General features: G+C 34.3%; 1 protein-coding gene across 2 annotated transcripts in view; it reads right to left on the bottom strand.

Moving 5' to 3' along the window:
- Positions 1–14,783, bottom strand: part of LOC131162336 (histone-lysine N-methyltransferase CLF) — a 28,530-nt gene extending 13,747 nt beyond the window's left edge. Inside the window, exons 1-4 of one of the 2 annotated variants that reach the window (XM_058118705.1) lie at positions 14,466–14,783; positions 13,450–13,551; positions 13,027–13,352; positions 11,110–11,271 (exon numbers count right to left, since the gene is read on the bottom strand). In XM_058118705.1, coding sequence (XP_057974688.1) covers positions 11,110–11,271; positions 13,027–13,352; positions 13,450–13,551; positions 14,466–14,534 — 659 coding nt within the window. In that variant the 5' untranslated portion in view covers positions 14,535–14,783. Of the gene's footprint in view, positions 1–11,109; positions 11,272–13,026; positions 13,371–13,449; positions 13,552–14,465 lie in introns of both variants that reach the window. The other variant, XM_058118697.1, reaches the window with a different exon arrangement.
- Positions 14,784–15,866: the final 1,083 nt, after the last annotated feature.

The raw sequence follows: 15,866 nt of genomic DNA, 5'->3' as shown, positions 1-15,866 counted from the left end.
GACAAAAATGAGCCTAGGGAGATGATTTTAGACTTCGCTATGTCATATGATTTTAGTATAATGAATTGCTTTAAGAAGAGAGAAAAACACTTAATAACCTTTAAAAGTGGACAAAATAAAAGTCAAATAGATTTTTTTTTGGACTAGGAGGGTAGATCATTTATCATGCAAGGATTGTAAAATTATCCCAGGCGAAAGCCTAACCACAAAACATAGAGTCTTAGTATTAGATATATGTATTAAAAAATGAAAAAAAAAAAAAAAGGATAAAATAAACCAGTGTAAGAGAACGAGGTGGTGGAACCTAAAAGGAGAAAATATAATAAAATTTAAAGATAAAATGATCAAAGATGGGGATTGAACTATAGAGGATGGGATAGATACAAATACTCTTTGGAGTAGATTAGCTAGCTCTATTTTAAAGATAGCAAAAGAGATTTTAGGTGAATCAGGGGGAAGATTCTCGAATAGCAAAGAAAGTTAGTGGTGGGATAAAGATGTACAAAAATCGTAAAGACAAAAAGAATTTGGTATAAAACATGACAAAAATGTAGAAACAAGGATAACTTTGAAAAGTATAAGGAAGCGAGAAAAGATGCAAAAAACACCGTTAGTGAAACTAAATACAGATCATTTAATAGTTTGTATAACAGATTAGATACAAAAGAAGGGGAAAGAGATATTTTTAAACTTGCTAAAGCTAGAGAAAGAAAGAGTAAGGACTTAGGAAATGTAAAATGTATAAAAAGTGATGATGATATTGTCTTGGTTAAGGGCGAAGACATTAAAGAAAGATGGCAAAGTTACTTTAGTAAGTTGATTAATGAAAACCAAATAGAAGGCTTAAACTTAGAATTGTCAAATGAGAAAAAGTCTAAAAATACGAGATTTATTCGCAAAATTAGAGTTAACGAAATTAAGTTTGCACTACAAAAGATGAAAAATGGGAAAGCAATGGGACCAGATAACATCCCAATTGAAGTTTGGAAATGCTTAGGTGTTAACGGAATTATATGGTTAACTAATTTATCTAATACAATAATAAAAACTAAGAAAATTTCAGATAAATGGAGGAAAAGCACTTTAATGCCTATATACAAAAATAAAGAAGATATTCAAAATTGTAATAACTATCGTGGAATTAAACTTATGAGTCATACAATAAAACTATGGGAAAGGATAGTTGAACAAAGATTAAGGTTAGAAACGAAGGTCTCAGAAAATCAATTTGGTTTTATGCCTAGGAGATCTACCATAGAAGTTATATATCTTTTAAGAAGATTAATGGAAAAGTTTAGGGAAAAGAAGAGAGACTTGCATATGATATTTATTGACCTTGAGAAAGCATATGATGGGATACCTAGGAAAGTTCTATGGTGGGTTTTAGGAGAAAAAAAAAAAAAAAAGAGGTGTATGTAGTAGGTATACTAATGTCATTAAGGACGTGTACGATGGAGTAATGACTAGTGTAAGGACTATAATTGGAGAAACTAGAGAATTTCCGATCACTATTGGTGTAAATCAAGGATCAACTTTGAGTCCTTATCTTTTTGCTTTAGTGATGGACCAACTAACTAAGAGTGTTCAAAATGACGTTCCATGGTGTATCTTGTTTGCAGATGATATTGTATTAATTGATGAAACTAGGGACAAAGTAGAGGCCGAGTTAGAATTATGGAGAGAAGCTTTGGAATCTAGAGGCTTTAGGATAAGCAGAAATAAGACAGAATATATGAAATGTAATTTTAGTAATAATAGAAGGAATATTGGAGACAAAGTTAAACTTGATGATGAAGAAATAAATAGTACTTGTAGATTTTGATACGTTGGATCTATTATGCAAGTTTAAGGAGAAATTGAAGATGATGTAATGCATAAAATTAAAGCAGGTTGGGTAAAATGGAGAAGTGCTTCAAGTGTGCTCTGTGATAGCAGCATACCCTTAAAATTAAAAGGGAAGTTTTATAGGACAGTTATAAGACCAGCTATGTTATATGGATCAGAATGTTGGGCAACGAAGAAACATAATATCCAAAAAGTAAAAGTTGTCGAGATGAAATGCTTAGATGGATGAGTGATATTCCATTGAAAGATAGATTAAGAAATGAATATATTCGCAGTAAGTTAGGTATTGCTCCTATAGAAGATAAGATAAAGGAGGGACGACTCAGAGGGTATGGACACTTGCAACGTAGGCCACATAGTGCACCAGTGAGGAAGAGTGAGTTAGTTACTGTGGGGGCAGTAGAAGGGGTAGGGGTAGACCTAAAATAACTTAGGAGGAGATAATGAATAGAGATTTAATATCCCTAAATCTGTCAAAAGAAATGGTCCATGATCGCATAAATTGGCGGAAAAGGATTCATATAGCCGACCCCACCTAGTGGAAGTTAAGGCTTGGTTTTGTTGTAGACTATGAACAAGCTCACATCCTAAAGAAAGCCTATGAAACAGTTTTGTACTTCATTGTAATATCTTGAAGAGTGATTGATGCAGCACACAAAGCTGGACAGTGGACTGAATGATTTGACCCTATGATGTGAGGAGTCCAAGGAAGAGCTATTCTACTTCCCCAATTTTTATTGTACCTTTTTATTTGGCATTATTAACATTGGGATCATATACTTAAGATTTTAGGATATTTTTACTTATGGAATTACTATTTTAGTTTTCAGTTTCCAACATTCTCTTCTTCTTTTTTTCACGCATCAGGTGCTTTTAGTGATATACGTTTAAGATTCTAGGATATTTTTATCTAAGGAATTAGTATTTTAGTTTATTTAGATTCCTAAAATTAATTTTCTTATTCTATTTCTCCAATTTTTATTTTACCTTTTTATTTGGCATTATTATCATCGGGATCATATACTTAAGATTTTAGGATATTTTTATTTATGAAATTACTATTTTAGTTTTCAGTTTCCAAGATCCTCTTTTTTTTTTTCACGCATCAGGTGCTTTTAGTGACATATGTTTAAGATTCTAGGATATTTTTATCTAAGGAATTAGTATTTTAGTTTATTTAGATTCCTAAAATTAATTTTCTTGTTCCAAATCATAATAAGCCCATAAAAAGAAAGGTTATGTTGTATATCCTGGGTGCATAATCAGGGCTAGTATCCCGAACAGACATAGGACTGGACCCAACACCTGGGATCCAAATGGATGTGGGGTTCGCTCCTGTGACAGAGGATGGGATTACACACTATTTTCCTAAAAGGACACCAATAGTAGTTTATTTCAAATTGAATTACAATTATTTTGCATTGGACATTGGTCCGGCATGAAGTGGTATCAGGGCAAATTATAATCCAATACAGGCACGAGGTTATTTTGCATTGGACATTGGTCCTGCATGAAGTGGTATCAGAGCAAATTATAATCCAATACAGGCATGAGGTTAATGTTATTTGACAAGGTTAGTAATTTAACTCAAGCTGCCACAAGTCTGTTTGACAAGGTTGACTGCAAGTTCCAAATTAAACCCCTAAAGTTCTCTATTTCAACTAAAATGGTAATGCACCACTGCCTCTAACCCACAGCCTTTTTCTTTCCACCCTGACCACCATCTGCATCTAGCACCTTTGTTACCCAAACTAGTCCACACTCTTGACCATCCCCATCTAGCTCTTCATAGTTCATACTTTCATAAACCTAAATCCCACTTTTCATCCCATCCCAAATAGACTCCACCCCTCAAAAAAAATCAAAGTCTCAAATTGCTTAGCCCCTCTAAGCAAAAACTGAATCCAGCACCAACTATTCCACAAAACCAACCAACTCATTGGTGTTTTTTTTTCTTCTGCACATTCACAAAATCAAAATCAATCACCAACTTCAAGCCATCATTGATCCCAGTGCCGATGTCAAGCCATCATGCATGCACAACAATCCAGCACACAAAATTTGTTTTTGTGGCAGTCCATCACTTTCTTCATAGACACAATCACTATTCATGGATTCAAAACAGCTTCACCGTCACAGCGCCACCATCACCAAAAAAAATTTATTGTTCCCGCAAGTGTCAGGTCAAAGGAGTCCAGAGATGGAAACCCTACATTTCATTTGGTTCTGAAATTCTGAAAAGAAGATTTACAAGAATAATGTTGCTTGATTTGGACCAGACCAAAACAATCAAACCAGAGGCGTGAACAGAACCAACCCAAACCCCATAAAGGATCCAAATCAGACCTGTCTAAACAAGCTAAAAGCAGGGTTAAAAAATGGCAATTAACCTCTTGACAGGGTTTTAAAAAAATGGCAATTAACCTCCAAGCCAGATAGCCACACACCCATCTCATCCAACAACTATTGAGCTTAAGCCCTTCACATTAACCTCATCTACTGGAATGGGCAAAATCACATCCTATCACTGCTGCTCCTTACCTGTTGACAACAGTTGAAATCATGTGAGTATAACCATCCCACATATGGTTTTAGAGTTGATTGTTGCTATATTTACTATCACATTCTGGAAATGTTATTTACATTGACATCAGTTGAGATTCTTATGATTACAAGTGTTTAAGCTATTTCTTCATAGGCAGAGGAAATGAGTGTAGTATATTTAGAGCATTATGAATTTGCATTTCACAATTTTCTTCGAAAAGGCATCTAACAGATGCGTGGGACGGATAATTTATTTAATTCCGTAGAAATGGTGCCAGTTCTCCATGTTGTTTGAATATGGTTCAGTAAAAACCATTAATCAGATTTTCTTTGGTCGGTTGACTATTTAGTCTACTCTGATGGAAAGTGTTGTAGATGTTCAGTCATGAGATTCAGAATTAGTTTGTTCGAAACAGACTTGGCACTACCATTGGATCTGATGTATGGGCAAAATTGGCTATTCTGCATAAGTCACAGTCAAAAATGGACATTCTTGAGGGAGCACACCAATATATGCACATTGTTTATTTATAGCGTGCAATAATCTGTTAGAATCTCAACAGTTATGATGGAAAGAAGCATGTACCAACTACAATGTCAAATGTCTGACATGTTAACAGGACTGTTTAGTATTAGTTAGCATGGGTTATGTGTATTAGGGGGTTGTAGGTAATATTTATGTAATATAGGGATTTGTTTGTAATTCATGTTGTTTTAGGGGTATATGTGTATTTTCATGCGAAGAGGCTTTCTTATAAATAGTGTGTAAAAGCCATGTTGTAGGCAGTCGATGTTGACTTTGAATTGGAATAGAACGTGAGTTTCCCCCTTGTATCTCCTCTCTTCCCCTTCCTTCATCTCTTCAATGTCTTCTAATCTCTCCCATGGCTGCAGATCCTTGATGCTGCTTCTGCACCACCATGAATTAGAGCAATTCATTTAGATATTTTAGAGAACTTGCTCTGAATTTGTGTAATAGGTCTTGGTGGAGTTGGCAAAGGGTGGGCCTTATACCAACAGCAAGGCTGCTCCTTTTTGACCGGTTGGTCACAGGTTCGAGTCCAAGAAAACAGCCTCTGGGAGCCTTTATTTGTATCTAGATGGGAGTTGGTCAAATTATTTACCACTAGTGGAAATTGTGTCCAGTAAGTATTGTTAGAGTAGCATCTGGATGACTCTTTACGAAGCACTGCATGGGAGACTTTACCAATCTCCACGGCGTTGGGCTGAGGCTGAGGCTGAGGCTGAAGCTGAGGCTGAGGCTGAGGCTGAAGCTGAGGCTGAGGGCTATAGTTGCACAGATCCTGTTTTTGTTTAGGAAACCATGGATAAAATTTAAACAATTTGAGACACACTGCACACAGCTCACAACAAACAGAAAAGTTGTGTTAATCATAGTAGAAAAGCCCTTAAATCCTGAAATTAATGATATGGTTTTTCTAAAAGTCTCACCATGCAAAGAGATTAAGAGGTTCGGCAAGAAACTTGCTCCACAATGCACTATTCCATTCAAAATATCAATTGCGTATCAGATTTCCTTTCCATCACAATTTTTCGTATGGACATTATGTGTTTGATGTAGCAGATCTCCAAAAGTATCATCCAGATCAGGTAAGGTACACTGAGTTTCAAAGACAGAACTCCTTAAAGAGAGGAAGGATGTGATGCTAAGGTGAAAAATTATTGATGAAGTATTTATACCTTCATGACTTGCCATTTGGCATGATTTTATTATTTAATTTTAAGTGTATAATTATATTATAATTGCAGGACTTCTGCTTATTTGGTTAATTAACTGGGGTCAAAGATAAAAGCTTGAAAAAAAAATGAGAAACCAAAAGTAATTTCCTAAGAAAGCTGGAAGTGAGAATGGCTACTATTTTATCTAAGTGGTAAATTTATGAGGATAATTAATATTTTATTTTATTTATACAAACTAGCCAGGGCATTTATTGATGAAAATTTACCTTAGCTTTGCGGTTTAAATTGATCATGCTTGGAAATTAATAAGTAAATTTAAGTAATATTTTTTATTCAACCATGTGTGAATAATGAGAGTGGGCCTTGGATCAAAGGTAAGGTTGCTACTTTGTGAATGGTTGGTCATAGGTTCGAGTCTAAGGAAACAGCCTCTCTGCAAAAAAGCAGGGGTAAGGCTGCACACACTGTGGCAACACTCCCCCTACCCTTAAAAAGCAGGAAGCCTTGTGGCCCGAAAACGTCCTATGTGTGAATAATATTAATTCGAATAATTCCATTATGTTTAGTGAGTAAAGTAAGCATTAAATCCTAAAATAAGTGGGAAGAGATTAATTAAGTCTTTAAATAGTTAAATTTATATTTTTCATAATTTTTGGATAAGAAAAAAATTTATGAAATCTGAAACAAGGTACAATAATAGGAGGACAACCCCAAAAAATTCAGAACGAATAGCCTAAAGGAAGCCAATAATACAACTCAATCCCATAACAAATTAGGAGAAGTTGTGCAATCCTTGAAGGTTCTCGCATTCCTCTCAATCCAAAGGGTCCATAAGATAGCAAAACAGCACCATACCATAAAATGCAGCCCTACCTTCTTGAGCCAAACCCCCATGCCACAAGCAAGAGATCTACCACATTCCAAGGCCAAGCTTCACCCAAACAAGAGAAGAGAGCATTCCAAGGGCAAGTTGCCACTTGACAATGAAAGAAAAGGTATGATTTGTTCTGTTGGGTGCACAGCACATCAAGCACATATCAGATAAACTTGTAGAGTCTTCTTGTTTGTAACAAACCATGTGTATTAATTCTACTTAGAGTTCCAGTCCAGATAAACGTCCAAATCTTCAAAGGAACCTTGGCCTTCCAACTGATGTGGAATCCAAGGGGAAAAAGAACTGGGACAAGGGGTTCTTGAGAAGTGTAAGAAAAAGGATTTTGAATAAAAGATACCCATAGAAAAACCCTGCCAAGCCCTGACATTGTCCCTGTTTGAGCAAGGTGGTAAGCTTGTTGATCTCTCTTTCATTGAGATTCCTAAAAAGTAAAAATGTCGTGAAAGAGAGTTCCCCTCAAAACAAAAGAACTGATAGGTGAAATTTGAAGAGTAGAAAGTTTAAACAAACAAGGCACCAACAGCTCCAAAGAATTACATGCCACCTAGGAAACAAACTTCTATGGGCATGCAGAAGAAATAATGCCACTTCTTCTAGTTTCCCACCTATTTCGACGGAGCCCAAATTTACTTTTTATCACCTTGTGCCATAGGAAATTAACCTCTTAAGGGAATCCCCACAACCATTTACCAACTAGGGAGATGTTTTGGGATGATACCACATTGCCAAGCCCCAGGACCCCTTCAAGTTTAGGTCTTATGACAACCTCCTAACTGGATGGTCTCCTTTAATCTCACCTGATACACACATCAGTCTCTCAATCGCCTAGCTACACTCCTGGGCATCTAAAATTTTCATATTTTAATATCTGATGAGACCCACAAGGTGAGCTTGCATGAAATACTCTCAATCCCTTAACAATATTGTCACTCTTAATCTCCCTAGAGAAAGTCATGCAGCAATCTTTGAATAGCCTAGCTACACTCCACTAGGATAGGCAAGAAAAACCAAAAAATTGAAAAACTGAACCAAACCTCAAAATCAAAACAAATCAAATCAAAAAATCAGCTAACTATTTCTTCGGATTGGTTTCAATTTGGAATTTTTTATTTTGTTTTCAGTTATCTGTTTGTTTGATTCAATAATCGCAATTAACTAAACCAAACCAAACTGATATACTATAAAATATATAAATAAATTACATATTATATATAACATTGTATAGCATTTTAATAATCTAAATTAAAAAAAAAATTGATTGCACTTAAATTGTTGCTTAAAAATTATAATGATGAATATTTTAAATTTAAATGTTGGCTATTATGAAAGAAAAAATATATTATTTGTAGTGACTTAAAATTTTTAAATTGTATTTAATGGTTTGATTCAGTCAACCATTGAATATTGGCCCATAAATTGGTTAACTAAATTTCAGTTAACCGTTTTAAATGATTCGATTTCAGTTTACATTTTCTAACGAACCGAAACTTTAATTCAGTTAACACTAAAGGGGTTACGGTTCGACTAACCAGCCATGCCCACCTCAACGCTCCAAGGCACCCTAAAAATTTCATAATTTTAATGTTTGGTGAGACCCACGAGATAAACTAGCATGAAATACTCTAGACGAACATTAGAAAATAAGTTAAGGAAAAGATTTACTTGGTAAGTTGTCAAGGCCCACCAAGTGCCATAGGGAATTAACCTCGAAGGGGAACCCATGCAACCATTTACCAATTAGAGAGATGTTTTTGAATACCACATTGCCAAGCCCCAACCACCACCCCCCCTTTTAAAAAAAAAAATTTGAGTCCCCTAGCAACCTCCTAGCTAACTATATGTTTTCTATTAATCTCCCAAGAACCCAACTAAAGAAAGTCATGCACTTGTCTCTCAATAGCTCCAGCTGCACTCATGGTCCTAGGCAGTCAAAAATTTTCATAATTTACTATTTATTGGTGACCCTTTGGGTGAACTGGCATGAAACACTCAGGAGGGCCATTTGAAAATAAGTTCGGGAAAAGATTTAACTCGGTAAGTTTTTGGGACATAATTGAAAAGAAAGAATGATTTAGGGATAAATGTAAATATGACAAATTGCAGGATGACATTAGAAAATTGGAATAAAGAAGTTGCAACTTGAAAAAAAAATTGTGCAAGTTAAAAAAAACTGATATTGGTTATCAAAAGTTTTTATACGCATATGCACGTGCACATGTATATTCAGTTCCCCATCTTAGTACGTGACTTTGAAGGTGATTTTGGATAGTCTAAAATGGTCCAAATCAAAAATCAAGAATACAACTGCATTCTTGGGTTCAAATACTACAACATGAAGAAGATTTCTCTTGAAACCTGAGATTTGGGGTTTTGTATAGGATTTGTGTTTACATCATATCTCTAGAATTTTTTACAAAACAAGAGAAAAAGGAATCCTCCAAAAAGCACAAAAAAACTACAGTAGAAAGAAAAGAACAATTAATACAAAAACAGTAAATCATCAAACACTATATAAATCATCAAAACACAATACCCTGAAACAACCAACAACAATTGCCCATGAACAAGCTGAATACCAAATTTTATTCCAAACCAAAACGCAAGAAATCTCCTTCCCCTTTAAAACGTGATTGTTCTTGTCCATCCAAAAATCCCACAACACAGCAAACAAACCACAAATGGTCATATGCAAAGGGAAGTGACAAAAAAACAAAAAAACCAAAACAAAGCGCAACTCCATCCTCATTCTCAAACATAAAATGCAAATATTTCCAACAATCAAAGCGTACATCCCCAATTTCCCATGTAAAATGCAAATATTTGCAACTATCCAGGCCCTTCAGCCCCTTCTTCCCTTGCTCAAGGCATAACAATAACAAAATTACCTTCAACAATATCATAAGGCTATGTTCCCTTTTGTATCTCAAACCAAGCAAAAGAAATCAAATCTAGGAACCAGTAGCCAATCCATGCACAGAACGCATGACGAGGTCATGAATAATATTTCCATTATGGCTCCTAAAATAATGTGGATCCTATATTATGGAAACAAACAAAACCAGATCAATGAACCCCAATACGAGTCAATGAACCACCATAATCCAATGCTTCATGAAGAAAATCACAGACACTTATTCAAGAACTTTAAACTAACAAAGCTTCTTCCAAATCAATTACTTGGTCAGATGAGGTTCTAGCATTGGCACAGAAACTCTCCAAAGTAAAAAATATATTTCAGGGATTTACAACTGTTAGAATACCACTTTACCTAAAATCTTAAGTTATTAGGTTGTGGACCAAAAATGTATATTAAGGTTTAACATTCCCCCACACGTGCAGCCCAACAGCACGAGGAGAGATAAACACGCGATAGATAGCACCCATTACAGTGAATACAATAATTTTTTAAACACCACATGATAAACTGAGGCAACGAGACTAGGACCTATTTGTAACCAGCTCTAATACCATGTTAAAATACCATTTTAAAAGCTTAAGTTTTAGGTTGCAGGCCAACAATGTATCTCAAGCTTTAATAATAATAAACTACGAACAACTCATTTTGAGGTAAAATGAGTCGCAAAAAATTATCTACTTAAGGTTGTAATGTTATGCTCACAAAGATTTTGAATCATGATGTCAAATTTGTCATTTTGATGTAAAACAGCGGCAAAAAGAAACACCAAAAGAAATTAGTAACGAATGAGAGAAATAGAACTGACAACAGCTTCTGTAATCCAGCATAAGCGAAATCTCTCATGAACGTGAAGATTGAAGAATATAACCCCACGGAAAATATAGACACATGAACATGTATGTCATAATTCATATATCAAATGGGAAATTTTCAATTGTTCCAAAATTGGGAAGCCATCATCCACCAATATTCTTATCTTAGGGGATAACGTATGCCTAAAGAGAGATTAGGAAACAATCTAGTGAAAAGTGTACCACCAGATATTTGTTTCAACAAAACTATGATTTCAAGTAGATAACTAGAAAAATCAGCTAATAGTGCATCAATTTTGCACTCATAAAACTTATCTTAGCAAAAAGTATTAATAACAAACTAGAACACAAACCATGACAAACAGAAAAGAACAATACAATTTAGTTATACCAACCGAAGAACATAATCTTCAGGCTCCACAAACTCTTTCTTCTCTTCTTCCTCATCAACACCTTCCTCCTCACTATCGCTGCAAATTAAAGCCTCACCACCATTTTGATCATAATAAATTCTTCTTCGGCCCACTACAGATTGATCTTCAGTCATTCTTTGATTCCTGGACCATTTTTATCAAAAAAATAAATTATTAACATTTTCCATAAGCTCAAACTCTATCTACAACAACCCAAAAATGGAAAAGAAAAACATAATTCATTGAAATATTATTGCAATCAATCAAAGCACACTTCTAAAGGAACAAAACCACATCCATAAGCTAAAAAATCTGGAGACTAAAAATCCACAGCCCACGAGGTTGGAGAGGATAATGAGAGAATTTCTTTGGTCAATGCTCGGTGAGAGGATGGATCATCTTGTGAATTGGAAGCTAATTCGTACGTCTAGTAATTAGCATGTTGGTTTAATATTCACAAAAGAGCTCATTCCATAAACAGCAAACCACAGAACAACAAAGAAAAAGATGAGCACGAGCAAGCTATCTTTATTTTCAAAGAATGTTAGGTGTGCAAAATTACACAAGTAATTAGCATGTTGCCCATGATCATCTTGTGAGTTGGGAATTTATTCTGAGTGTTAGGTATGCCCAACCTACAATTCTTTGGAGGCTGTTTTTCTTATTGATTCTAGAGGTTTTGGAAGCTTAATGGTGTAAGAATGCGACGATTTTGTGGTGGTGTGCAGTTCTTGCTGTTTTATAGGTACTTTCTCTCACAAGAAATGCTCATATTTTTGGAGATAGCACTTCATGATTTGATTTGGGCCAGGAATGTCTTCTTCCCTTCGCTATAGGTTTTCTCGTCGAGTTGTTTTGGCAATGTGGTTTTTTTCTGATATTTTGTATGGACTTGTTATCCTGATTTTTATTTCATCTCATAGTTGTTTCCTTTTAGCTTTTCCTCCTTTGTTTTAGAAGATTTCTCATCCACTTTGTATATTATTCTCCCTTAATAATGCTTTCCTTCCCAAAAAAAAAAAAAAAAGAACCCCTGATTAACGGTCCACCACCATCAGTATTTTAAAAGGCACAGACGTAAGGTAAGGTAAGGCAAGGCGTAAGCCTTAGAGTGTTGGCACAAAAGCCTTTTGAGCTCAAAGCTCCTTCCTTCGCAATGTAACTTCCAGGACTTCTTTGTAGTGGGTCCGTTCCATGCCTCATTTCATAAGGAACCTCAAAGTGGCTCTATTTCATTATATTCCATTCATATCTTAATTTCATTCATTTAATATCCCTTCGGTGCCATTGACATAAGATATGTCGCTTCTAGTCTATCTATTTCTATTTCTATATATGGAAAGTTTAAAAATCATCATATAATAACCCAAAAATTTAAATAGAAAAGAAAAAGGGAAGCTTTTGATCATTTTTAAATCTTTTCTACTAGGTAATCAAGTATCCTTATGCATGAAGATAATCAATCCTGTGTTGTGGTCAAACTCTACTATGGATTTCTGACCACTTTCTCCATTATTTAGGGCCCTCCAAACAGGGAATAATTACAAATCCCTCATCAAACCATTACTATCATCCGTAAAACTAATTACTAACAATTATAATTACAGTTATCATGCAATATCATAACTCATAAGTTTCACTGATATAAAAACAGCAATGAATATAAACTAGCAAGTCAGGTCCAGAAAATCCTGCAAGTATAAAAGGTTAATATGCATAAAATGCTCGCAGGTTGTCTGCTCCTGTACGGTATAGGTAGCAAAAGGAACTCCATAACTCCACATTCAAACACATGCTAGGTTTATAACCATACTAAAGCACAATTACAAGTTTTTAATTAAGATGATAGATCTATTTTCAGACAAGAGTAAGAAAGAAATCTAATGTCTCAGTTCAAACCTGTCCAAGAATATCCACGTTGTATAAGGAGGCAGCCTTTTCACTTCAGTAAGCTTGATGGGACGAACTGCATTCTTGACTGCAATGCTAGATCCTAAAAGAATGGCTGAAGCAGCATGGCCATCTTCCTGGGAGCTACTGCTATCCTTATCCCCATAACTCACATCAATGCCATTTTGCATATCAAGAGCATCTTTTTGTCTCTTAGACAATAGAATAACACTTTTATCAGCTTCGGTAACCATACCATTTCTTCTTTCTACTGATAACTTGTAAAGATAGTTTGTCACCCCAGCTAATTTTTGCCTGTTCTCTTCCATTTTTATCTGGAAAGGAAAAGCAACCTAATTAACATATAATGGCTGCATTCAAAGGTACACAAGCCAAACAAACAAAAATAACAAACATAGTGTAGTAATGCACCTTTATGGAAATACACCGGTCAGCAGCAACCTGTTTTTTAAAAGAGTCAATTACCGATAAAATTTCCCTAGACGTTGGGCTTGTTTCTTGCAGTCTCGCCATCTGTACAAGAATGAGCAGGAGGCCACTCCACTTGAGATCTTAATTTACTCAAAACCAAAAAATCATAGTATGCCAAGAAACAGGTCTAATTGACCAATTCAATTTTTGGAGTGAGTGAAGATGCTAGAAATCAACTTTAATAATAATCAATATGTCTGAGTGGACGTGAAAAGACTCGCAGCTTAGCATGTGGCAACTACGAATCTATCCATTATTCATAGCAAGTTTTCAAACTCTCATTTCATTTTCTAAAAAATTATCATTCAACTTGAATCCCCCTTCCATGCATTTTCTCCTCTCTTCAGTTGCAATAAACTTGACAGATTCAATTGAGTCATGAACCACAATTAGAATTCTGCAAAGTGAATAACTGCATTCAATAATAGAGGGCAAGCAATGTAAGATCCAGGACTGTAACCCAATTTTTCTCTAGGGTACGGCCCTTAATCGCACAAATTTTATTTTTGGTATCAGAGTCAATTGACGTTAGTTCAACATATGCACGGAGTCCACCTGCATTTGACTAAAATCCTTTGGTTCATCAACCAATTCATTCAAAAAGAATCCAACACAGTCTCAATATGCTCCATTGGACACAATGCAGCTGCCATCTCACTCCATATTTCCTAAATTGATCAAAATTCTTTGCAGAAACTTTTATTTAAAAAAAAATGTAAAAAAATAAAAAAAATAAAAAAACAATCTGAAACTGAACAAACCCATGAATCGGGAAAAAAAAAAAAAAGAGCTCTGAAAAATATAAATAAACTAAGCCGCAAATGAACTGTCAATTGCTCGCCATCAATGACGCATGGACGCAATCAAAATAAATCAAAATCAAAATCAGAGACTAAAAACTTTCATGCCTCAGACGAATGATTGAATAGAAAGAACAGAGGGAGAGAGCAAAATACCGGTGGGTCCATGGGAAGCTCTGATCCGCTGGCAGAGGCAGATGCCGAAGGCGAGACCTTCGACGACATCAATGAAAATCTGACGCAGCCGTTGTGAATTCGAGTCGGCAACGGAATTCAAGTGGAAGATCGGGGGCATGCAAATTCAATGCCGCTAGGGTTCGAAGGGAAAATTTGGCGGGTCGCTCATGGAACCCTAAATTAGGGAAGATCAAAATAGCGCTCTTTTGCTTGGGGGCTTCTTTGGGTCCTTAAATTTTAACGAGCTTTCGGCTTCCGAACGAAAAAAGCATGCATTTTGTGAAGTAAAACAAGATTGGGGGGAAAGATGGACGTGACTCTTTTTTTAAAATATTATTTTTATTTGTATTTTATTTATTTTTATTTTTATTTTTATTTTTTATTTATTTTTATTTTAATATATTGTGTCCATATATATTCTACTCTTTTTATTTTCTATCTTTTTTTTTTCTTTTAAATGTTTAAGTTTCAACTTAATTAGATTTTCATGTAACTAATAGACACGCAAGATATTTAACTATTTATTTTTAAGTGTGGTACAATATATGAATTATTAATTTATTAATAAAGTATTATTGCAAATATATTTCAATTTAAAATATAATAAAAAAAATTGTTAAACGTAATATTTTTGCTACTTATCGTTTTATTTTGAGAATTAATTATTCTAAAATAATTTTTTTTAAAATGTGTTATTGTCACACTATCAACTTTTGTCTTGTATTTGGGGTGTATTGATGATGAATAAAGTCTAACAAAAATTAAATTTGCCAATTTAAATTAGTTTACAATTAAAAAAGTCAATTAAACTATTTGTCATCTTTCCCGTTTTATAAATGTATTTCCTTTTTAAAATAACTTAATAAATATGTATCCTAAAATGTGAGGTATTTTAATAAATAAAGTCTAACGAAAATTAAATTTGCCAATTTAAACTAGTTTACAATTAAAAAAGTCAATTAAACTATTTGTCATGTTACGTGTTTTATAAATGTATTAATAAATATGAATCGTGAGCTATTTTAATAAATATTTATTTATTTGATTGTATAAGAAAATTTGAATGGTTCTTATAATTTTATAAAATTCAAAATTATAAACCAAAAATAGTATTGGATTTTGGAGGCAAAAAAAAAAACCCACTTATTTTCCATTTATACATATAATTGTTCTTTTATATATTGACAGATGTAATTTAATTGTACTTCAGTTCATAAATATAAATTAATGAATTGTGTAGCTTTTACATTTAAAGAAAATAAAAAATTGGTAGTGTCATATATTTAAGAGTATGGATTTTGACATTTGAATTTGCATTGTGTGAAAACTAATATTAACTTCATAAAAATGAAGAAATCAATGTAATAAATCGCATTGAAC

Source organism: Malania oleifera, chromosome 1 (genome assembly GCF_029873635.1).
Source record: "Malania oleifera isolate guangnan ecotype guangnan chromosome 1, ASM2987363v1, whole genome shotgun sequence".
Classification (NCBI taxonomy): domain Eukaryota; kingdom Viridiplantae; phylum Streptophyta; class Magnoliopsida; order Santalales; family Ximeniaceae; genus Malania; species Malania oleifera.
Note: the sequence above shows the minus strand (reverse complement) of the source record. Positions and strands in the feature narration are given on the sequence as shown.